The sequence below is a fragment of the Vipera berus genome (genome assembly GCF_964194415.1).
Source record: "Vipera berus genome assembly, chromosome: 3".
Taxonomy (NCBI): Eukaryota; Metazoa; Chordata; class Lepidosauria; order Squamata; family Viperidae; genus Vipera; species Vipera berus.
Genome location: NC_138204.1, coordinates 23,011,409 through 23,037,007, shown reverse-complemented (window position 1 = coordinate 23,037,007; position 25,599 = coordinate 23,011,409). Strand labels below are relative to the sequence as shown.

General features: G+C 37.4%; 2 protein-coding genes across 13 annotated transcripts in view; one reads left to right on the top strand and one right to left on the bottom strand.

The window, feature by feature from the left end:
- NCOA3 (nuclear receptor coactivator 3) overlaps positions 1 to 16,101 on the top strand; it is a 110,446-nt gene extending 94,345 nt beyond the window's left edge. For 5 of the 9 annotated variants that reach the window (XM_081326039.1, XM_081326041.1, XM_081326040.1 and 2 more), the window contains 9 exons: positions 264 to 458; positions 1,084 to 1,320; positions 3,354 to 3,480; positions 7,651 to 7,822; positions 8,951 to 9,250; positions 9,896 to 10,000; positions 10,587 to 10,812; positions 11,994 to 12,168; positions 12,847 to 16,101. In XM_081326039.1, coding sequence (XP_081182165.1) covers positions 264 to 458; positions 1,084 to 1,320; positions 3,354 to 3,480; positions 7,651 to 7,822; positions 8,951 to 9,250; positions 9,896 to 10,000; positions 10,587 to 10,812; positions 11,994 to 12,168; positions 12,847 to 13,039 — 1,730 coding nt within the window. In that variant the 3' untranslated portion in view covers positions 13,040 to 16,101. The remainder of the gene's footprint in view (positions 1 to 263; positions 459 to 1,083; positions 1,321 to 3,353; positions 3,481 to 7,650; positions 7,823 to 8,950; positions 9,251 to 9,895; positions 10,001 to 10,586; positions 10,813 to 11,993; positions 12,169 to 12,846) is intronic. The other 4 variants (XR_014026208.1, XM_081326046.1, XM_081326045.1 and 1 more) reach the window with 4 other exon arrangements.
- A 4,958-nt stretch (positions 16,102 to 21,059) lies between these two features.
- The window catches only part of SULF2 (sulfatase 2), a 307,964-nt gene continuing 303,424 nt past the window's right edge, over positions 21,060 to 25,599 (bottom strand). For 3 of the 4 annotated variants that reach the window (XM_081325671.1, XM_081325669.1, XM_081325672.1), the window contains 4 exons: positions 25,458 to 25,581; positions 24,637 to 24,667; positions 24,164 to 24,220; positions 22,091 to 22,319 (listed from right to left, as the gene is read on the bottom strand). In XM_081325671.1, the coding sequence (XP_081181797.1) occupies positions 22,289 to 22,319; positions 24,164 to 24,220; positions 24,637 to 24,667; positions 25,458 to 25,581 (243 nt within the window). In that variant the 3' untranslated portion in view covers positions 22,091 to 22,288. The other variant, XM_081325670.1, reaches the window with a different exon arrangement.

The following is a 25,599-nucleotide window of genomic DNA, read 5'->3' as shown; positions in this document are numbered from 1 at the left end:
CAGTGAAATCAGTATAGTAGTTCATTTTTAATGTTAAGTTTTTACCTTTTTTATATTGTATTGTATTTTCCTGACCCTTATAGAGTTGAAAGTGCACAGAGAAGGAGAAATATTGTATTAATTTAATTTCACACTGGAATATAAGATCTTCTTGAGCATTTTACTATATTTCTTTAATACTTTCTTTAATAATAACTGAATACACATTCAGACAATATTTTTACAGATGATGCATTTACAATTCTATTTTAATTTTTCAATAGGTGTCAGAAGTCCCCTGTCTAGGCAGACCATCCGCCCACCTTTCAACAGAGCCATATCTTTAGATAATCCTATATCGGTGGATTCTGTCTCATCAGTGAGAAATGCCAGTTCATATTCCATGTTACAGAAGCAAAATATGATGGCTGAGAGACCACGAATGATTGAAAGTCAAGAAAATTTTGGAGCCAATATGGGTTTGTTTGTAATTCCCGTCTTTACCTGAATCAGTATTCCAAAATTTTAATAATCTGTATCTGTGTGATCAAAAGATGATTTGCTATCCTTCAACAAACAAGTATTGTAAACAGTAGGTTGGTTTGGTTTGCAAATTTTGAAACTTGAAACCACAAATGATTGACGTGACTGTTCTGTACTTTAGAGCCTAAAATATTTGATGCATAAGTGTAGAGTGGATAAAAAAGCGAACAGAAAATCTGAAAGATGGATTCCATATAAGTTCACATGTTACATCCCCACGTTAAAAAGTTTAGCTCTTCTGGTGGAAATTGCTGCATACCTCAAAAAATGCTCCTATACAATAGTTTCTTGACTTTAATATGTTGTGAATACAGTTGGAATCCAGAGGCAGAAAAGCCCTTGTGTAGTCTTTTCCAAATCGGTAAATTTTCAGTAAATTGTAGTTCCCATATATACCAGGATGGAAGAAAATACCTTAATATATACAGTACTTTCAGTTCTGGCCTAGAATTATAATCTGAATATGAGGAGGAGCAGAAATGCCTACTTTAACAAAGTGAATTGTATTCCGTATTTTTCAGTAATGAAAGTAAAATGCTTTAAATATATCAATTCTTCCAGGGTTATGTAACAGAAACATCTCAGTGAATCAGCATTCAGCAAGTGATTGGAGTCTACAAAATTCAAAACTGAACAGGATGGAGCCTACAGCTTCTGGTTCAATGGCAAGGGCTGGGTCAGACTGCAGTTCTTCTCTTGCTCGGTCTTCCATGGGAGGATCCATGCCTGGCTTGCCCATGAGGTCAAATAGTATGCCTGGCACCAGATCAATGCTCCAACAGGAAATGATCCATATGAGTGAGTTATTACAATTATTATTTACTGAACCCTTAGTATTTCAGATCTTGGGCACAACCTTAAGTCCCACTCTCCCTTCCATATTTTTCCCAGCTATTCATTGGCACTTGCATATTTTTGTACTTTACTCTGGACATTATTACTCATTTCTGTTTGGATCAAACTTTGAGACTTGTTATGATTCATATCTAAATCAATTTCTTCATGAAACATGCTGCCATAATCAATATTGTACTGTCCATGTTCAAAGGAATATAACTTCAATTATTTATTAGTAACTACACTGTGTGCACAACTATTAGGCAAGTTGTATTTTGGAGGATTAATTTTCTTATTGAACAACTGCAATGCTCTTGGTCAATCCAAAATGTTAATAAACCTCAAACCTGAATATTTAAAAAAGTAAAAGTGAGGTTTTGACTTTCTTAGGAGAATATCTATGTGTGCACAATTATCTATCAACTATTAGTGTGCAGAATTATTATGCAACTAAATGAAAATTTGCCCATCTCATTCATTTATTTGCATCTGTTAAAGTGAGAATAATAAACAAACAGTTCAAAATATAGAAATAAACTTTTCTAACATTTTTTTTTAAAAAATCAGTGACCATTATAGCCGCACTTGTTTTCAGTAACAGTCATAAGCCTTCCATTCATGGAGTCTCTCAGTTTCTTGATCTTTTGACGATCAGTGTTTTGTGCAGCAGCAACCACAGCCTCCTAGACACTGTTCAGAGAGGTGTACTGTCTCCCTTCACCATAAATCTCCTGTTTAAGAAGGGCCCACAAGTTTTCAGTAGGGTTTAGGTCAGGTGAGGAAGGGGTTCATGTCATTATTTTTTCATCTTTAAGGCCTTTACTGGCTAGCCATGCTGTGGAGTACTTCGATGCATGCAATGGAGCATTGTCCTGCATAAAAATCATGGTCTTCTTAAAAGATGCAGACGTTTTCCTGTACCACTGCTTGAAGAAAATGTCTTCTAAAAACTGGCAGTAGGTTTGGGAGTTGATTTTGAGTCCATTTTCAGCCCCCAAAGGTCCAACTAGCTCATCTTTAATAATACCAGCTCATACCAGTACCCCACCTCCACCTTGCTGGAATCTGAGTCGAAATGGAGCTCTGTGCCCGTTACTGATCCAGCCATGGGCCCATCCGTCTGATCATCTTATCAGTCCATAAAACCTTTGAAAAATCTGTCTTCAGATATTTCTTGGCCCAGTCTTGCCGTTTCAACTTATGTGTCTTGTTCAATGATGGTCAAGTTTACCTTGGCCATCTCTCTCAGCACTGACACCTTGTACTTCTGGGCACTCCAGGTAGGTTGCAATTCTGGAATATGACAGCACTGGAGGATAATGGGTTCCTGGTAGCTTCATGTTTGATTCTTCTCAGATCTTTGGCAGTTAATGTGCATTTTTTTTCTCAACACGTTTCTTACGACCCTGTTAACAAAACAAAACATTTGGTGGTTCTGTGATCGTGCCCCAATATCTTAGCAATTTCAAGTGTGCTGCATCCCTCTGAAAGACTTTTTACAATGTTTGACTTTTCAGCTCCGTTAAACCTCTTTTTTGGCCCATTTTGCCTGAGGAAAAGAAGCTGCTTAATAATTATGCACCCTTTAATATAGGGTGTTGATCTTCTTAGGCCACACCCTCCCTTATTATACAAATACATATTACCTGATATACTTATATGCTTATATCCACTAAGCATTATGTAGCTTGGAAGTGGAAAATATGTATGACCAGTGCTTTTTTTGTAAAAGAAAAAGGTGCCGGAACTCACACATGTCATACAACCCGCCTTGCCTACCCTACAAGGTTCCATCCAAAAAAGGTGCCGGAACTCCGTTCTGAGCGTTCTATGAGAAAAAAAGCCCTGATGACAATGATATGGTCAAAATACCCACTTGCCTAATAATTGTGCACACGGTATACTACTACTTTTAAAATATGGTTACATTACTGTTCAAGATTTGTTGCTCCTGCAAATGAAACAACCGTGGATTTTCTTTCTTTTTTTTTTAGGGACAAATGAGAATAATGTAGGAATGGGAGGGAGTCCTTATGCACATCCAGGACCACCTAACCAGCCAAATGTATGGCCTGACAGCATAGTCTCCATGGAACAAGCACCTCAAGGCTTGCAAGACAGGTAATATTGACTAGTTAGCTGATTATTTTATTGTTTGGTCACAGTCAAATAAGAAAAATATTTTGGTCAAACCAAAAAGCATCAAATATTGCTTTTATGTTCTGTTAAGTTCAAGTTTACTTTGACCATAACCACATCTTCTGCATTAGGGGTTGGAATTTGCACCAGCTTATTAAAAGCTGTCTGTGAAGTTTAATTAACATTATTTTGTCATTGACTGGATTGTATTCTCTTTACTATAACTGTACTGAGTACGAAAGTAGTACCATTCTTTCTTTGGTTTTTGTGGTCTGGGTAGAAAACAGTATGATTTTCTGATGGAAAGTATCCAGTTCCAGTTCATTTTAATTTGCTAATACCTGAGATGCTGGTGTTTAATTGACTGATGCCTGATTGGGTAGTTCATTTCTTCCTTCACCTGGTTGAGCTTTCTCATATTCACACATTTATAACTTTCCATGTTCCAACTGTAATTCTGCCTTTGCCACTTTGGCTTTTCTTTCCTGTATGATAACATCAACAACTAGATATCTGGAAAGCTGTTGTCTAGCCTCATCATACCCATAATTATAACTTTGAAAGATTCTCAGCTTTTTTAAAAAATAATATTTTATTAATTTTCCAATTTTACATCTAAGTATTTAAAAAGCAACGTGGTGGCTGGGTTAATCAATAGTTCAATAACATACAAAAATCTTTAGTACAAATCTCAAGTTACATCAAATATTTACTCTTTTTCCTATAATATCTACTATCTTGTATTTAAGCTAATACAGTTCTTATTATATCAACTAAGTAAAAATATCATTTATCAGTAAATTTTTAGCTTATACATATCTTAATTACTTTTACATTCAGTCTTTAAAGACAATCAATGTCCTGTTATTGATTTTTTCCCAATTTTTAGTTTCCCATCAATATTAAAATTTAACATTTGATATTTATAATTTCCTAGGCTTTAGGTAACCAAAGTTTCCCTTATCTCAATTCATAATAGAATCTAATATTCAAAATACACATCTTATCTATTTGAATATAGTCTTGTTCTATTTTCTAAAAGTTATCTATTTCCCACCATATTAAATAATCTAATTAATAGTACAGTATCCTCTTTAATAAATTAAAACCATTATATATATTGTATGGTTTAATCAATAAATCAAACATATTCATATTTTTTTCTTTTGGGTCTAATTTTTAAATATGAAACAAATAGAATCCTTATTTTCAACTAGTTTCCAAATATTTTAAATTTAATGACCAAAATTCCCCTTATCACTACTTCTCTCTTTAACCCTCTAATTAGTAATATGAAATCCCCTCTAATAAATCAGAACCCCAATTTTCTTCAGCCTTATTCTGGCTTTCTTCCTTTGCCAATTAGCCTTCCTTGTCAGTGCTTTTAGATCATCAAATACATCTCCCTCTATTATTATATATATATTATTTGAAATAAGAGAGACCATTTAGTTGCCATTTTTTTGGAAGGGCTAACGGCATGGCTGGCTCAGGAATTCTAGGAGTTGAAGTCCATGAGTCATAAAAGAGCTAAGGTTGCCTACCCCTGGGTTAGCCCATTTGTATTCATTAAATTGTCTCCCTGTTATTCCAATTCCCCATGATTGTCCTGATATGTTTATCTTCCATTCAATCGGTTCTTGTTTCTCAAATTTCTTCTGATTTATATAGAAATTTTTGTCCATTTTCAGTGTTGTCACTCCCTTTTCTGGATTTTCCATTAACTGTATTTGTTGGTCAATTGAGTCCTCTGTCTTAGTATTTGATTGTTCCACTTCTTCTGTTATCTTCTGCATTGTTAGTTCTTTGGTTGTAGTCCAAATTTGGGTTTGTGTATCTTTTTTATGTTGGGTCTTATTTTGTCAGAAGCTGAAAGAATGGTTTCATGTATTGCTTTCAACATGGAATGGAAAGGATCTTTTCCTGGTCTTCATCAATATTTCCTTAATAATGTGTTAAGTTGAGGACTTTAAAATCAGATGTTAAAAATAATTTTATAACTAGGTATGGGACCTCTATTTCACGTGTTTATAGGTAGTCTTTATAGTAGAAGTTGTTAAGTAAAATTTTGTAGTCTAAGTTATTTCATCATCTCATATAATAACCAATGTTCCTCAAATAAAGAGATAGCAAAACAATTCCCCACATATAACTCTGAAAGTCAGTAAAGGTTTACACTCATAGTTCAAGCAGGCCAGTTATGCTGCCCAGAAGTTCTCTTTACAGCAGAGTTTGAAGGTCAAAAGAGTTTTATCTGAAGTCTCTTTTAAGCATTAACAAGTTGTAATACCAAATTTCGCCACAAGATGTCACTGATGCCGTTTAAAACTTTTTAAATCCCGTTTTTATAATAGTTTTTCAAAGTTTATTTCTTTTCTTTTTAGATAAAAATCAGTGTATCCAGTAGAAATAGGTATAAGAAAACTTTTAGGAAAACTTTTTAGTCCCCAAATTTCAAAAGTATATGCATCAAATTAGATTAAAGTTGTTTTTATAATTGCTTTGTTTCCCCTGGGTAGCCGCTGTTCTTAGAGAGTGGGGTAGGAATTCCCTTCCCTCTCTCCTCACAGTGGGAAAAATACTTAGGGCAGCTTTTGCAGGAAAGATATTTAGAGTTTTAAAGAGAAGATCAGATCTTACCCAGTTTCATCCGCGTTGCTTTAAAGGTGCTTGGTAGTAATTTTGACTTCGGCTGTCAGCAGCTTAATGATGAGCCATATTGCTATGGCTGCTCTTTCTCCTGCCGGTTTGGAGAGCTGCCCCGGATCAAGTGGGAGGGTTGCTGCCCTCCTGCGATTAAGCAGGGATCCCCTCCTCGCTCATCACCCCAACAGGGCGACTTTCGACCCTTTCCAGGATCCCCCAGTGTGAAGAAATCGGATGCTGAAGACTGAGTTGGCCTCCATGCGTCCAGAGGCGCCGATGGGAAACCGGAAATCTCAGCTTTTCTTCAGTAGCATATTGTGCCATCTGACCTGAAGGATCCACCATCTGGTCCTATGTGGTTAATCATTTTATCTTGTACTGTATATCCATCTAGTTTTCTTGGTAAAATGGGTTGGGGCCAAGTTATTTCAAGGACTGCTTCTCTCCAGTTACATCTACTTAGTCAGAAGGCCAGATATGTTATGTCCTATCGGGGAAATAGATCTAGTAGGAACCAGAAGAAGGTCCTTCTCTGTGGTGGCTCCCTCCTTCTGAAAAATCATTCCCTCTGAGATAAGATTAACACACACACCCCACGCTGATATTTTTCCAAAGGCTCTGAACACACGGTTCTGTCAGTGGGCCTAAAGACCCCAGATTGTCACAGAGCTGATCACGTGGCTGGTATGATTATGCTTGCTGCCACTTCAGGGGTGGGAGTGGAGAGGGTTAGAGGATTTTTATATTGCAGAATTTTAATGTAAGCCTCCTGTATATGAGACAGGAAACCAAATAAATGTCTTTAATAAATAAAATGCAGGAATGGCTTATCTTTGCTTTCTTTCACACACTATGATATTATACATTTGCCACCTTTGCTTTTGTCTCCCTACCAGGATTACTCTCCCCCCCTCCCCCCAATGAAACAGCATAGCAGGACATAGGGCAGCTGGCTAGCTAAAAGAATTAAAAGCATCAAAAAGGAAGGAAATTGTTTGAAAGTATAGGGCAGAGAAGAATATACCATTTTGTTTTGAATTGTAACACTTAACAATTAAATAAGATGGGATGAGCAAAGCTACATTATGGTTCCATTGGGCTTTGCTGTCCAGCTTCTTTAAGTTCATTTGTTATCCTGATAAACACAGAAGGGTGTTATTAGTTTTTTTAAGGGAGTATGTTCAATATGTTTGACCTCAGACAAGTTAACATTAAATCATAAGCACAAAAAACAATCTGGAATGTGATTCAGTGGGACAACTGGATATGCCAATCTTGCATACATTCACTGTATAATACTTTATGCTTATGTTTGAATCAGTGGGTTGGTTTAGAGAGACCTTTTTTTTCAGATTCAGGATGACAAATTCTTATATGTTGGTACCAGTGTCTTTACTGTCTTCATCTTAGATTTTCCCCAAGGACTCTTCAGAATTAATCTTAGCAGAAAAGTTCTTGCTTTCAATATACAAGATCCTGCTCATTTTCAACATTTGTCTTTCCTAGGCAGTTAGTTAGAAATTCCTTGGATGACCTATTATATACTACTCCAAATGTAGATGGGCAAAGTGATGAAAGAGCTCTACTAGATCAACTGCATACATTGTTGAGCAATACTGATGTTACCAGCCTTGAAGAAATTGATAGAGCCTTAGGAATTCCAGATCTTGTAAACCAAGTAAGTAAATGATCCTCTTAAACTCTTATTTTTGGGTTAGCTCAGTGGGTTAGGACGCTGAGCTTGTTGATCAGAAGGTCGGCAGTTTGGCAGGTCGAATTCCGAGTGCCGCGTAACAGAGTGAGCGCCTGTTACTTGTCCCAGCTTCTGCCAACCTAGCAGTTCGAAAGCATGTAAAAATGCAAGTAGAAAAATAGGGACCACTACGGTGGGAAGGTAACAGCGTTCCGTGCGCCTTTGGCGTCTAGTCATGCCGGCCACATGACCACGGAGACGTCCTCGGACAAGCGCTGGCTCTTCGGCTTTGAAACGGAGATGAGCACCAGCCCCTAGTCAGAAACGACTAGCACGCATGTGTGGGGGAACCTTTACCTTTTTTTATAAGGTTGCTACTGAGGAACATCCTAGTACAGTTCTTTTTCTGCACTATTATAGATATTTCTCTTCTATGAGAATTGTTTTTAGATTGTATACACCTGTTACATCTCACCTTCTCCCCAAACTGAGCATAGTTCAAGTTCAGTTTATTGTTGCTCAGTGGGAATTTTTTTCAGTTCTAAGCATACATTAAAAGGAGAAGGTCAATTAAGCTGTTGATAACTAATGATACAAAATACTGCACAAGATACTGTAGTGCCACAACCAAAACCTGCAAAATCGTAGTGAGAAAAAAGCTCCATTTAATAAATTAAAACAAATTCTTTCATCTAAAATTGTTTTGGTTCTTAGTACTTTCTCCATTATTGTACATAATTGTAATTAGGTATGTACATACTTTTTCTATATTAGCAAATGTAACACTATACCATTTTACTAATCTAAATGAATGATGCCAGATTGCCAAGTGGATGACAGATACTGTTAACATAATTTTGAATGGAAGGAGTCAGTGGAGCTAAGGAATGAGGTTTCTAGATTATGTTAGAAGATCACCTAATAATTTTCATAGAAGTGCCAGAAGAGATGTCAAATTATGCCTTTCCTCCAATAGCCATTATCATCTCCAGGTATATTCATTCTCTCTCTCTCTCTTTCTCTCAAATGCAGCATAAAATTATTCTATTGTGCCTGTTAATATACATAATATATTATTGCAGAGAGTGAATTAAGTTCCCTATTCTTTTGAAGGGACAAGCTTTGGAATCCAAACATGAAGCATTTCATGGCCAAGATTCTACAGTCATGATTGATCAGAAGCCTCCAATATATGGCCAACCCTACCATGGGCCAGGAGCAGGAATGCCCAGTGGGTTTAGTGGCAGCATTCAGGGCCAACAGGCAGCCTTTAACTCGATGATGACTCAGATGAACCAGCAGAACAATTTTCCAATGCAAACCATGCATCCCAGAGCAAATGTTATGAGACCGCGAAGCAATACACCAAAGCAGCTCCGTATGCAACTCCAGCAGAGGCTTCAAGGACAGCAGGTAATATGTTCTGAAAAAGTAGGATTGTGCCAAAATGTAACATTTGTGTTGTTTTTTCCCTCAGATTGGAATGTTTAATACCCACAGTAATAATTCAGTCTTCATTGCTGTACTAATCTGCTTGGTTGTTTGTCTGGTGTATTCCTTGCGTATCTGGCTGCTGGAGAGGATGTTGATTGCTGGAAAATTGATGTTGATTCCCAAAATAACAATAAAAAAGCTAAGAAAGAAACAAAAGGACCAAATCACATCCTCTCTAACAGCCAACTCCCAGATAAGCAGGAATCAACACCAGACAGACAATCTAGCAGTAAGCAATACCCTAATCAAGGACCTACTAAGGAGAAAACCCCATCAAATACTGGCAGGGCAAGCTACTGTATATAAGCAGAGAGCAAACCCCCATTCACTAGCAGAGGGTTTGGCAACCTGTCGTAAGTGCAAATGAGGTTGCAAAGAGCCCAGATCACAATCATGAGTCCACGGAGGCACTACAATAGTAACTTTAAGCACCCGTGATAAGTTGCTTCATTCAGCACCATTGTAATTTTGGTTGCTGAACAAAAACAATAATAATTCTAGAACTACTTACATGATACCTTTTTATACAGTTCTTTTACAATGTATTGCTTCCTTTTTCTTAAGTTTTTGAATCAGACTCGTCAAACGCTTGATATAAAAATGGAAAATACCAATCCTGGTGGTGCATCGGTGATGAGACCTGTTCTACCTCCCCAGATGGGATCACAAGTGAGTCATTAAGGATATTGTCTTGGTCAACATGTGTTAGAATCAGACTGTACAAGGGCATCCCATTTCCTGCTTTATTTTGCATTTTTGTTCCTCTCTATCTAATCACATTCCCATATTTTATATTTGGTCATTAATACCTTTACTCTATCAGCTGCTGAAGCTTTAAATAAAAAGTTAAATGTTCTTCAGATTGACCCTGAATCCTAGTGATTACATAGGCATATTTAATTTTTTTGTTTTTAATTTATAACAACACATAAGTGGGATACTACTCGAAGATGATTGGACTTGTCAGTCAATCCTCCAGCCCAGATGATCATCTGTTATTTCATATTATTCTGTCCAGAGTTTGGGCTAGCCTAATACTGCTCTCTTCTGTATAGTGTGATTTTGGCTGCATAAATAGAGCAGGCAGACAGTGAATTTGGAATTATCATGTACTAGATCATGATATGTGTTTTCACCGTAGAATTGATGTACATCTTCCATCAGAGTTAATTTATTAAATAAGTATTATGACAACATATTTAATATTTTTATGGTGAATGGCTTATTCCTTATCCTCTTGTTTTGGTGTTAACAGCAAGGCTTCCTTAATGCTCAGATGGTGGCACAACGCAACAGGGAGTTAATAAGTCATCATATCAGACAGCAAAGAATGGCCATGATGATGCAGCAGCAACAGCAACAACCTCCAGCCTTCAGTCCTCCCCCAAATGTAGCTGCCTCAGGAAACATCGATGGTGCTGTTACAGGTTCTCTGATGGCTCCTGTCCCACCCCAACAGTTTCCGTACTCTCCAAATTATGGTACTCATTTCACTGATTCAGCTTTCTTCCTCTCTCTTCTGGACCCAAATGTTGGCCTAAATGAAGTACCTGTGATCTTAAGGACAAAAGCTGAATATAAATAAATATAAGCAGGAAGGAGATTGGCAATTTTCAAATGATCTAAAATAGAATTGTCAGAGTGAGGCTTAAGATTAGATGGCATTTATCTTTTCATTTAATTCACTTTGCAATTATGTTGATTGTAGGGCTTTGATTTCGGTTACTGCTCATTTATTTCTTAATTGCTCAAAATGATTCTCTTCTGTCAGTGAAATGGTTCAAGAGCATACAAGTATCTTAAATTTGTTGCTTTGGTTTCCTACATTCAAATTATTTCTCCTTCATTCCAACAATTTAAATTTTTCAGAATTAATTCAAATTAGCCAGTCTGATCACATTGACTGATTGATTATGTACCATCAAGTCATTTTTGACTTCTGGCAACCACATAGATATACTAGGTGAATATATGTTCTATATCCATGTTGGCAACCTGCAAAATTGAAGAAACTACATAAGTTCGGTTAGTGTCTGAATCCATCAGAGAAGAGGGAGTCTTGACCTTTTAACATTGATACAGAACTAAAGATGCAGTTCTCTTGAGTACTGTGGTTCTTCAAAATGATGCTTTCTTCTACTATACCACTAGGTTCTTTATTTAGTAAGTATTTGACTAAATCAGATGAAGAGAAATTCTGCATGCTTGAAAACTATTTTCTATAAATTCTGATAAAAGCAAAGGGCAAAACATTCAAATTGCATGTTGTTGCAAGTCTTTTACTTACTAAAGGAATAATACATTGTGGATTAGATACAGCCGACTTAGCAACAGCACAATGAGCAAATATATTTACATGATACATACATACATACATACATACATACATACATACATACATACATACATACCAGTAGGAGAACAGTGTTGTGTCAGTAGCTAGTTTTATATGATCAAGGATCTGTTAAAAATGAGCGAAACTCAAGACAAATATAGGAAATCCTTTCTAGGGTCCATGTTCTGAACTATATTCAGCATTGATTATTATCAGAGTTCAGTGTTGATTCAACTACATAAAGACATCATAATGCATTCCTTTCTTAAACAAAAGTATATTGAATTAGAAATAACGATCCAACTGTTATCTTATGTCCTTTTCAAGGAATGAGCCAGCAACCTGATCCTGCCTTTAGCAGGGTATCAAGTCCTCCCAATGCCATGATGGCTCAAAGAGTTGGACCTTCACAAAATTCAATATTGCCACATCCCCAGGCTTCACCAATGTACCCATCGCCAGAGATGAAGGGATGGCCTTCAGGAAACATTGCCAGGAGCAGGTGAGAGAAAAATCTTGGCATTTTCAGAATGACAATGACAGCACAAATGCATGTTTTTCAATAACAGGGAAAATAATAGAAAGAAGCCTTTCTTTTGCCTTTTTTCTACTTTTGCCTCAGATTTTAGTTTACCTGTAGCTTGATGTATCAACTGTCAGCAGAACTTTAAAATACAAATAGCTAAAAAAAATGGAAACGTTCTGAAAAATCTGCTCCAATTGCTCATTCCTTCCAGTGAGGTTCCACTCATTTCCTTGGGTATAATGCTCTCTGCATGATTGAGACTATAGACCATGTGGTCTAATTATTGTAACTTTTTATCTAGATCTTAACCTGAATATGTTACTCTGCTAGATATAAATTAGGTTATTCCTACGTATATTTAAAATAGGTAGAGTGTTGTGTTCAAATAAAAGTTAGAATATTTGATTTTAAAGATGTAGAACTTTTTATATTGCAGACTTTAGATATCTTAAGAAGTATAAGAAAAATAGGAATTAAAATTAATCAGAGTCCCTTGCTATCCATCATCTTTTACTTGCTCACCTTGAATGACCTGTGCCATTTTTAAAGCCACTTCGATATTGATAGTATTGCTACCATCTCCTATTATGTCTTGTGAAATTGCAATTATATTCAGTAATTTATCTTTTTTTTTTGTATTCTTGTCTCCCGTAGTTCTTTTCCACAGCAGCAGTTCAGCCACCCAGGGAATCCTGCAAGTTACAATATGATACACATGAACAATAGTGGAGGCCACATGGCCCAAATGAATATTAATACTATGCCTATGTCAGGAATGGCCATGGGTCCTGATCAGGTAAGTGGCATTCAGTTTCTACAGATCACCAGCCCTGATCAGCTCCTTTAAGTACTTTAAGGTAGAAATCTATGGAGATTCTCAGTTATCTAGCTCATGGTTGTCCCAAAGGTGCTTTTTCCAAAAGGCAACTGGACTTTCCTGGTTTTTCTCCTTTAAAAACATTTCGCTTATCATCCAAGAAGCTTCTTCAGTTCAGAACTAAAAAAGTACCTTTGGGGCTACTTTAAGGTAAATATTCTCAATATTTTCAGGTCTGATTCATAAATTAGATATACTTGGTCTGCTTGGTCTTTTTCTTGTATATTTTCTTTTTTCTCACAGATTTTCAATTCTGTTTTATTCCAATAGATTGCCATTAGCTTACTGCAAGATGAAAAATTTGTAATGGGAAAATAATTATCCATTATCATTCTAGGATTGTACTGTATTTTCCGGCGTATAAGACGACCCGGCATATAAGACGACCCCTGACTTTTGAGAAGATTTTCAAGATTTTTCGTCTTATACACCGGAAAATACTTACATGCCAGTTGCCAAGTGTCCGACACAAGCCCGATTCAGATTCAGCCCCGTCTGATGCAAATGGTGCAAAGCCACGCGCTCTTCCAGGCCAGACTCTGCAAACAGCACGCCAGAAGCCGCAACCACCGCAGGAACTCTGAGTCCCCACCTTTCGGCAGCCTGCACGGCCAAGCGCGATTCGGCTTTGAGATAGCATTTGCAGACGGAGCAGCTGCCGCGTCTGGAGCCAAGCCCCGCCCAGGAGACGGTTGGCTAGGCGGGCCCGGAAGATGCGCTAGAGAGCCGGGCTTGGGGCGGACATGCCGAGGCCGGCTGGCAAGGGCCGCTGCATGGTCTGCGGGCAAGAGGGGCGCCAAGTACTGCTGTTCCGCACTCCGTGACCAGGCAAGCGATTCTTCTGGTCGGCGCGGGTCAGGCAGTGCCTCGGCAGGAGCAAAGGTGCTCCCTTCCTACTGTCTGTCGCGGCCTACAAGCGCGACATTCAGCGGGGCCCCCTTTGCAGCACGCTGCACGGGCCTCACCCGTCTCCCCATGGACGCGCCTCCCTCGCTATGGGAGCCACCCCCGCCATCCCTGCACGCTACAGACGCAGGCCCACCTCGACCCGTCGTGAGCCTGCCTTCCACGCGTCGGCTGCTTCTTCCGACCGTCCGACGCCGCCATGGAGATCTCCCGGCAGCTGGCCAGTGCGCGCACGTGCAGGACAACTCTGCCGGGTCTCGCCCGGTGCCAGCAGGCTCCGCGGTGTCCTTGACCGGGACCGGACCCATCCGGGCTGCAGTGCCTAGACGCGGTGTGGGCTGGGAAGTTTGGCGGCGACATGCTGGCTGGGAGGCGGCTTCGGAGCGCGTTGCCGGGGACTGCAGATCAGAGAGGTGAATAGTATTTTCCGGCGTATAAGACAACCCGGCGTATAAGATGACCCCCAACTTTTGAGACGATTTTCATGGGTTAAAAAGTCGTCTTATACGCCGGAAAATACGGTAACTCTGGGATTCTGTTCTTGGGAATATAGGAGTTCAAATGTAATTGACATCTCTCCATCAAAATTCATTCTGCAGTGTTCCAAGCATTAATTGCCAGTTAATTTATGTTTATATGCTTAATCTCTAGAATTGCAATATTACTTTCATTATATTCTAGTGTTTGTTTCTCTTATATTTTTCTATTGTCCTTTTCTGCAGAAATATTGCTGACATATCCTGCCAGAATCCCCTAGCAGGCTGATGCCATAGATGTTGGTGAACTGTATTACAGAGAAGTGCACAAAGTATCATGTCAAACATGTAGCCTTATGGAAAAAAACAACACTCCCTTTCCATGAAGATATCCTAAGTGACTTTATAAGTTATGAAGTTTGCTTGTGATGGATAGAATCAAAATGTCACTGTATAATGTTACAAAAGGGTCAAATATTACTTTGGCATTCTACCTATAGGAACATAGCAACAACATTTGAGTAAGTGCAACCGGCAGATAGTTTGTATACTAATTCTATTCAAAGCCCATAACCACAGGCAGACCAAAGTGCCTGGAGAAATCTTGGTAATAATCTTGAGTTACATAGTAAGAGCCTTTGATAGAATGTAGCTCTTGGCCTTGATGTAACCATGAAACAAAGCACTCAACTGTCATGCTGCTGTTAAAGTTGCTTCCATTTGTTGGAATTTGGATCTGCATATTACAACTCATACACGTCATAGAATCCAAATTGTGCTTTTGATGCCAAAAGGTTTGAGGGAGATACGTATAATTATGACAGAGATCTCCACCCTGATGTGCAGGTTTGTGCACTTTACAAAATGATATATGGAAATGCAATATGGTTAAGAATGATTGGATGGAACCGCTCCCTTTTTAAGATCATTCTAAATTGCAGTGTTTCTAATCATGGTAATTGAAGCAATAATCACAGTTCCTGAACTTCACATAAAACTCAAAAAGACATTGGAGTTTGAAACAAAACTGTTTGTGAATATGTTTTGTAAATATCTTAAGATGTTGTACGATAAATATGACTTTTGTAGGTCACTAACTCATTTTTGCAGAGTTTGTGAAGCTATTTAACAGAAGATAATTTCTGTAAACTCAATTTAGTTAAGAGTCGTCCAAATAGGATTTTTTTTATTATTATTTAAATGGTTTTGGAGCTGGGTAACTGTAGCCCTTGTTGTCTCTTGGTTTCTGACAATTATTTAGAAAATTATGTACTGGCTTTTTAAGATATTTTGGGCATATTTTAGTGGTCTTAAATTTTTCTCTATACTTTAAGTGTGCACTTTGTTACTTTTTTTTAATAGAGAGCAATTTGATGACAAAAAGGCTCATTATAGCTGTTAACAGTTTGTTGAATTTTTAATATAATCTGCTTTTTCAACAAAAGAGCCTGTGCTCCAGGCCACTTGGCTAACTTTTAAAGAAATTCAGTGTTACTCAGAACATGTTTTTGTGTGTGTTAAATGTCTTCTGTCATCTGGAGGCCAAATCTCTTGTGTAACTTACCCAGAATCTTTTGTGAATGGCAATTAATCAATTATATTACACCTTATTGCAATATGGGCAACAAATAAATTTATTTTTATGCATTACCCTTCATATCATTATCTACAACTTTAAGGCTAGAGATGCCATAGTTTTTCTTTCTCTTTATGAAAGTCTGTGTATTGCCTTTTTTCCAGGAAAATAACTGTAGTGATTCAGAATGAACTATTTCAAAAGGTAGATTAAAATGTCTGAAGCAGTGTAGTGTGTAGTTTCATTATTCCTATTATATTTTCAAATTAGTTCTTCTTGAATATGTAAACTGGTAATTTTGATTGCAGTATTTGATTTGTATTGGAAATTTATTTTAATTTTTGCAGAAGCTTTGCAATTTTATCCTGAGAGATAGAATTTCTTTGCTCCCTCTACTCCAAGGCTGCTGTATTGTGAGCACACACTGAACTATGGCCTTTTTATATAGTTCACCCAGTGATTGTATTACATTTTCTTAAAGTTGTCTTTTAAATATTTGAATTTTGATCCAGAGTTATGTGTATTCTGATGTGCATATTTTCCCTGCAAATGACCAGAAGCTTCCTGATCCTTTTACTTTTTCTGAAATATCAGTTAATCTGTAAGTTAATGAATTATATTTAATGTTTAAATTGTACTAGCTTTGAGTAATTAAAGCGTAATTCAGATGAAACTCCACATCTCATCACATATTAAAACCTTAATAGTAAATAATTGAGGAAATATGTTGCACAGATTCCTATCACAACTTCTGGGCATTCAAGGTGCCTCTGAATTGAGGTTTGTTGTGTTGTAGACAAGTCATTTACTGTGTTTATTACAGTAAAAAAAAGCTTTTTAGAAGCCATTTTAAGTGCAAAGTTCAACCTCATGGTGAAAAGCTAAAAAGCAGATATGTGCAAAACATTATGAATCCCAAACTAGTTTCAAACTTGAAAGGGGCTGTTCTGACATCCAGTGAAGCATTCTGCAATATGAGAACTCTTCCTATGAAGTTGGAACAGTTGGTAAAATTTAAAGTTTTATAAGGCTTGAGGATTTTGGTAACAGCTGTGAGCTCAGTTGCTTTATAAAGTTTGGTCTATCATCTGACACAGTTTCTAAACTCTGGTTTCGTTATTCCTATTACATTTACAAATTAGTTCTTCCTGAATATGAATGAGTATTCCTGAGTATTTGTAAAATCTGGTATTTGCTGTCCACTGATTCTTTTCCCTGTTGCTACTTCTTTATTGATTCCAACAATTTTAAATTAAATTTTAAGTACAAAAACAATCATACATTTCAAAAGTTGCATTTTGAATCGCTACTAAGAAGAAGAGTCTTAAGTACTGTTCATTCAAAATATCAACTTTCCGCCACAATTGGGACTGGAATTTTGGTCACAAGTCACAATGGTCATAAATCGAGACACCCAAGTGATTGGACCTAATTTTAGACAGTAATTAAGCGAATCACAAAATTATAAATGGGAATCATGCGGTTGTAAAGTGAATCACACAATCATAACAACAGATCAGAAACTGGCAAAAAAGCTGCACACACTGGTCACATGATCATGGGATATTGCAGCCAGTCATAAAAGTAAGCTAATTGCTAAGCGCCTGGAATGTAGTCATGTGATCATCCCTAGCACTTATGCTTGCTTGGATAATGAAACATCTGCAAGAAAACGATCAAGCTCAGAGAGCACCAAGGACCCCCTCATTTCAACCCTGAGCTACAAATACTCTCCTTTAAAAAGCATCCTGCTGCAGTATATTTAGTAGTTGTAGTGTTGGATTGTACAGCATTTGGATGGTTTATTACGGCAAAAAGATTAGAATGTATTGGTGCCTTTTAAAATTATCTCTGTAATAAGTCTGTTCTCATCCACCCAATTTATTTGCTGGGCTGCATTACATTTTTTTTCTTGGTTTGTGCTTGGTTAACCAATTTAGCTACTTTCTATCTAGTCTTTTTTCTCTATGCTTTTACTTTAGTAAGACCTTTTTCAGATAAAACCACTTGAATGTTGCACAAATTAGCATAGACAATTTAGTAGCAGACTGTCATGTGACAGGCAATGTTGAAATATTGAAATCCTTCAAATGAAAGCAATATTCCTTGTCTCAGGAGAAAGGCCTACAGCAGGGGTGTCAAACTTGCAACGTCACGTGACATGTCGTGACGTATTGCAACTTTTTTTCCATAGCCAGCAATGGGCCGGCAGTTTGACACCCCTGGCCTACAGTATTTAAAATAATTCTGGAATTAGTTTACACTTAAAATGACTTGTACAAGTGATCTTTACATCACACAAAGCCTCCGGTGGGCACTGGCATTTTAAACAATGGGGGCCTGGAATGTGGTCTTGTTTATATGGTGTTAATTTGTTTTGTTTGAATGTGGATAATAATGTAAATAAAGGTTTCTATTTGAAACTGAACTTTGGTGGCATGATTAAATCTTAAATTGCAAGCACTATATACTTTCACTTACATTTTTACTCCTCAGATTCTGTCCTAATATAATTGACTAATATAAGTTAAACTTCCAAAATCAGGTGACATATAGAGTTGGATACAGTGCATAAAGGAAACATTTCATTCAGAAAAAGCCTGAATATAATTGGTTGATAGTGTTTAGTTGCATAATTGCCTGTTACACATTTGATACTAGGTAAAAGTTTCAACATAATGGTTCTATAGAATGTCTGCACTTATAATTATTCCATAATGTGATAAATATAAAAGAGCCAGTACAGACCAAATTCTGTGGTTGCCACTTAAAGCTAACATTGGCTGTAAGTAGCCCTTACTCATATTCAAATGGAAGCTCCTTTTCTCTATGCAGTTGTTTGAAAAACCAGAGTCAACACGATTTTAAGCTTAGATATATGCATAATTGTAGGCCACATGACAAACTTCAGCGTAAATACTGATATTTTGGGCATCTCCCAGTCACTGCAATATCACTCATCTTGAAATAGGTGATGTTGTCTCTCTTTAGGAAGCCATTACTTGATCTAACCATCATAGATTACTATAGTCCTGCCACCAAATTCTCTCTTTTTTAGGAAAGAAAGTAGAGAAAGTGGTAGGGTGGCAACTAAAAGGGTTTCTGGATGACAATTATCTAGATCCCTTCTATTCTGGGTTCAGATTTGAGAATGAGATGGAAGCTGTATTTTGGAGGCTATGGCATCTCACTTTTTGTTACTGGATCACATAGCAGTCTATGATATTAAACTTAGATACTCATTTGGGTCACTTACAAGGCCTTGGGATTGGGGAAAATGTGTTATAGAGATTTTGCTCCTTAAACAGATAGTTCCAATTGCTGGTGGGAGAGAAAAGGTCAAGTCCTTCACTATTTCTATTTTGGGTTTTAAAAAGCTCAGTCTTTTAATTTCCTCAATGTGCCATATGTGAAAGTTCTGATATTACAAATTAGTATCTTTGAGAAAGATAATATGTCACCTTTGGGTGAGACACTGGTACTATGCTAATAGGGCCCAACATTGTATTTCCATTCATGACTTTTACAGGAGTTGTAGAAATTTTGACTTTTGAGGAACTGACCGGCACAGTATAGGCTCAGAATGAATCCTACTAAGAGGAGTTCCTGTTTCTGCAGAGGCCTTCTGGTACCAGCAAAGCTCCATGCTTAGCTATGGATAGGATAGCTCTCCCCTGAAAGAGAGTGTGTATGGGGGCTCCTCCTGGAATCACAGTACCATCTCACCTCACTAAAGCAACAGTTGTGGCAGGAGAGCCTTTTCCATCTTCCATTAATTGGCCGGTTGTACTCTTATCTGGATCAGGTTGTGCTAACTATAATTTCTTCTCCCCTGGTTATCTCCTAGTTCTGTTGTTACAATTCACAACATGAATCTACTCTGTAAGACAACTTGGGAGCTGGAGCAGAATGCCGTCACCTGCTTTGCTCAATGATAAAAGACGACATAGAAGAATGATATAAATATTACCAGTGCTGGCTGACTTCTAGGTCTTATTTACTAGTTACCTATACAGCTCTTTATGGATGAAATCCATGCTAACTTCATGACTATGGTATCTGCTCCAGATGTATACGCCATTATGATGAGGCTGAGAAAACAGGCTAAGAGGTCTTCCCCTTACTGGGAAATCAGTTAGCAAGAGTGACCTCCTTTATCTGCAGCAGCTTGCTACTGAATGGCACCTCGTTAAGAAGTGCTTCCTAGAAGCTTTGGAGAAGTCTGTTTTGTAAGGGTTGGGGTTGCTTCATTACAGTTTATTACTGTGTCTGTATTTTTTTCACAGTTGTAAGCCATCTAGAATTGTGTCGAGAGGGTTTTGTGAGTGTGTGGTATGTGTCACAAAAACAAGAGAGGTGGTCCTTGCTTGACCTTTCTTAAGTGGGGCTAGCAACTTTGCTAAGCAAAGCGGTTGCTAAGTGAGAATTCATGTGATGCCTAACACATCTGGGGCTTCCAGCTTGCATGATTGTGTTGCTTTCAATGTGCAGCTCACTTTCTTGCAAACCCTTTATTGCCAGTCAATCTCTCTGCAAGGGGGGAAAAAGAAACAAAAAACCTCACAGGTCAGCCACAAAACAGTGTGAATTGACTGCAATGGTGACCATGATTGAGGGATGCTGCCTCAGAAGATAGTACTGGTCATTAATAGGCCACCATTTTTTTCAGTACCACTGTAACTTCAATGAATGGCTGGTAGGCAAGCACTATGACTATATAAAGAACAACAACAAAAAATTTCTCAATGGCAGAAGATGAAATGTGTAGTAGAAAAACAATGAAGGAAATTGAAGTTCTGTTTTTGATGTGTTCGAGTAATGAAATAAGAGAAATTTATATGAGACTGAATTTGGAAAAAAGTTCAGTTTTTAAAAAGTAAGGTCTTATTGGGAAAAGTTCTCTCCCATCCTCTTAAGTTATGTTTGTAAATTTTCAGAAATGTATTTCTTCTAATATACAGGTTATACAAATTCATCTTTTGGTAACAAACTAGAATTAAATTGCTTGTATATTGATCATAGAATTATCTTTTTTAAAATGCTCCAAGTATAAAAGTAAACAAGTACTTTTTTATAGTAATAATTTTGGTTTTTTTTAACATACAATATAACCACAAAGACTTAATACAAATCCAACTTTGTTAAAATTCAAGACATACATCAACTGCTTTTAATTTTGCAGTGGTTTTTTTTAAAAAAAATGATGAATTCTAAAGTTTCATTATGCAGTGAAATGACATTTTCAGAAATGATATTGGGGCATGCCAATATTTCAGTAACAAAAGTCTTCTGGATTGGATTTCTTTTGAAATGGAACACTTGAGTATTTACAATACAGTGCTGGAAAGGTGGTTTCTCTGAGTGAAGGTTTATTTTCTGTTTCTTCTGTCAACCTCAAGGAAAATGTGAAAACTGCGAACTAAACTGCATTTTGTGGTAGACAAACAAGTGACAATATTACAGTGCTGAATTGGTGCTTCTTTTCAGTAATATCCTTTGCAGATCCTAGAATCCCTTAGCAGATTTTTTTATCAGTGCTTCAAAGTTTAAGTTGTCCAAGCCAGAAAGAAAAAAAATGTGTTACTATCTTCATTTGTCTTTCCAATGACTTAATTTAAAGAAAATATAAAATTGTCTTCTGCTGAAATGTGATCTTCTGTGCTTTTGGCTTTCAGGATTCCAATGGTTGCCATGTTTCTCTGCTGTCCACTTTTGGAATAGTATCTCAGGTGATTGACCGAAATAAAATAGCTTGTGAAGCAAGTGAGGTATAATCCAAAGCAAATGCGAATAAACTAGTAGGATACAAGATCTAGACAACAGTAGTCTCCAGAAGATAACTGCATCATTTGGGACTGCGTAAAAATGCAAATATCCTATTTACCTTAGCACAAAGTTCATCCAGTCCTCCAGGCTAAGATTATAATTCTGTCTGAAATCATACATACTTTATTAAGTCTGTACAAGAATTCAAGTTCCGGCCAGTTTATATCCTCATTGAGGTCCAGCAGTTCGGGAAAATTACCCCTCCCAGCCTTCCCAAAGTTGCCCTCTGTGAAATAGAAATAAAAGACATAACATTAGTTCATTGTCACTGTAACCAATCGGACTATGAAATAGAAGTCTAATTTTACTAATTTCACACAAGGAAAAGAATGTGAACCACAGGGGCTACATGTGGAACTTCCTATAATAGTGGAGATCATCATCTCCCTTACTTAGCAGTTTATATCCTCATTGAGGTCCAGCAGTTCGGGAAAATTACCCCTCCCAGCCTTCCCAAAGTTGCCCTCTGTGAAATAGAAATAAAAGACATAACATTAGTTCATTGTCACTGTAACCAATCGGACTATGAAATAGAAGTCTAATTTTACTAATTTCACACAAGGAAAAGAATGTGAACCACAGGGGCTACATGTGGAACTTCCTATAATAGTGGAGATCATCATCTCCCTTACTTAGCAACTTAATTTTTAGAAGGAATTTGACATCTGTATTAAGAGCTGTGGTGGCACAGTGATTAAAATGCAGTATTGCAGGCTAACTCTGCCCACAATCAGGAGTTTGATCCTGAGCGGCTAATGGTTGAGTCAGCCTTCCAGCCTTCAGAGGTCGGTAAAATGAGGGCCTAGATTGTTGGGGAAAATATGATGCCATTTGTAAACTGCTCAGAAGGTAAATCTAAGTGCTATTGCTTTATTTCTAAATTTTTTATTGTCATGACCTTTAACTAGGCAAAACAGTGTATCATAGGGCAACAATTTTTGAGTGAGGTACGGAACGAAGGGAGGGAGGGAGGGAGGAAACAAAGGAAGGAAGATCTCGGCCACATAAGGTTCTCTGTCCTAATATAATATTTAAAGATATTTAAACTTGGGCTCAAGTTTGAGCTCCAGCTTTGCTTTAGATTAGCACAGCTGGAAGGCTATTGATACATTTGCCTTGTTGTTGTGAAGTCATGTCCGACCCATCGCGACCCCATGGACAACGTTCCTCCAGTCCTTCCTGTCCTCTACCATCTTCTGGAGTCCATTTAAGCTCACGCCTACTGCTTCAGTGACTCCATCCAGCCACCTCATTCTGTCTCGTCCCCTTCTTCTCTTGCCCTCAATCTTTCCCAGCATTAGGCTCTTCTCATTAGGTGGCCAAAGTATTTGAGTTTCAACTTCAGAATCTGGCCTTCTAAAGAGCAGTCAGGGTTGATCTCCTCTAGGACTGACCCATTTGATCGCCTTGCAGTCCAAGGGACTCACAGGAGTCTTCTTCAGCACCATAATTCAAAGGCCTCAATTCTTTGGCGCTCAGCCTTTCTTATGGTCCAACTTTCACAGCCATATATTGCAACTGGGAAGACCATGGCCTTGATTATACGCACTTTTGTTGGCAGGGTGAACATTTGCCTAATGCACTCCATACATATAGTTCTTGACTTATGACCACAATTTGGAGCCCCAAATTTCTGTTGCTAAGCAAGGAAGCTCTTAAGTGAGTTTTGCCCAATTTTACGACCTTTTTGCCATAACCGTTAAGTGAATCACTACAGTTGTTAAGTCTTCCCCCATTGACTTTGCTTGTTGGAAGTCGGCTGGCAAGGTTACAAATGGTGATCACATGATACCAGAACATGCAACTGTCATAAATACATGCCAGTTGCTAAGCATCTGAATTTTGACCTCATGACTGTGGGGTTGCTGCAACAGTTGTGTGAAAAAGTTATAAGTCATTTTTTTCTGTGGTGCTATAACTTTGAATGTCACTAAATGAATGTAAGTCGAGGACTACCTCTATATAAGCATTATAAGGCAGCGTTCTACTTTGATTAGCAGGCAAATTCAGAATTCAGACAAAAAAAATCTTTTCTAAATATTGGGGCTCCCTGATACAGTAATTCAACTTTGAAGGTTCCATCATATTAGTACTGAACCCAGTAAACCTTTTGCTAGAGACTCGAAGTATTAGACTCCAAGAATTCTGTCAACCTATCAACCTACTCTCTGTGAAGATGGACTAAATGCAGGATATATGAAATTGTGTGTGTGTGTGTGTGTGTGTATACACACACACACACACACACACACACACAGTGAGCAAGAAATAAAATAAAAAAATGATTTACATGAATAAATTTCAACTCACAGTGACTTGGAAGATGAAGACCTTTTCATTTCTGGCCATTTTCGACGTTGAAACTGCCTAATTTTTGAGACACAATAGGAGAGAAAAATTAGATATCTTATAGAAGAAAGAAAAGAAAAGAAAAAGAAAAGAGAAAGAAAGAAAGAGAAAGAAAGAGAAAGAAAGAAAGAAAGAAAGAAAGAGAAAGAGAAAAAGAAAGAAAGAAGAAAGAAAGAAAGAAAGAAAGAAAGAAAGAAAGAAAGAAAAAGAAAGAAAGAAAGAAAGAAAGAAAGAAAGAAAGAGAAAGAAAGAAAAGCAAGCAAGTATGCTGGGTACGCAATAAAATATTGAACATTTATAACATTAAAGTACCAAAAGGAATCCAATGTTTTGCCTTCCTCACCATAACCTAATTCTATCTGCCTATGGATTATTTCAATATTTAGTGTAGATTTACTTCTGGAGATGGGGAAACTTATTGTTAGTAGTAGTACCTGTATTGTTCATAGCTTCCATCTTTAAGACCTAAATAAAGAAAACAATATTAATTAACAAGAGTTTATGGAAGCAAGGGGGGGAAGCATATTGTAAAAGCAAAATAGACTATCAAAAGTTTATTTTAAGGACTGTGGCACCTGCTAAACACAAAGGTTTGAGAGAACAAAACCATATCAGCTGCATGTAGAATGAGGCAGCTCAATCTACCCATTCAAGTTACATTCCCATTAATAAATGCAAAGCTGGTTCACATTTATTATGCCCCTACTTCAGCTTGACACATAAGCGAAGTGATGGACTACTGAATATAAAAAAAGTAAAGTAAGTAAAGTCATTCTCTGCACTTTTTTACACTGCTATTCCACAGACACATATAGCTATTAACTAATATTTTATCACTTGAAACACAAGTTCCCAATCTCTGTATTCCTATCTTACCAGTGTAATACCTATGATAATTTCTAGAATTTATTTATAGATTCATACCACACCTTTCTTAATTAGAATTGGTGGAATTAATGAAGACCCTTCCCATAACATCTGTATGAAGTTTAAGTGTGTGATTAAAATCTATCCGTGATTTAGATTTCCTGTTTAAGCTACTTAAAGGTATATACAAGTGACTTAAAATAGTATCATTTAAATCAGGGGTCCTCAACCTTGGCAACTTTAAGATTTGTGGACTTCAACTCCTAGAATTCCTCAGCCAGCTGGGAGTTGAAGTCTACAAGTCTTAAAGTTGCCAAGGTTGAGGACTCTTGATTCAAATTATTTGAGCACACTCCTCTTACCAAAGTGAAATAAAAACTGAACTTACCAAGCTCCATGTTTCGGGTCCTTGGGTTGCATTGTTTATGGCCTTTGCAACTTCTCAGTTCCATCAGCTGCACATGCAGTTGGTTGAGAACATCTCTATGTAGTGTGTTTACTGCATTAATTAGCTGCACATAGACACAATT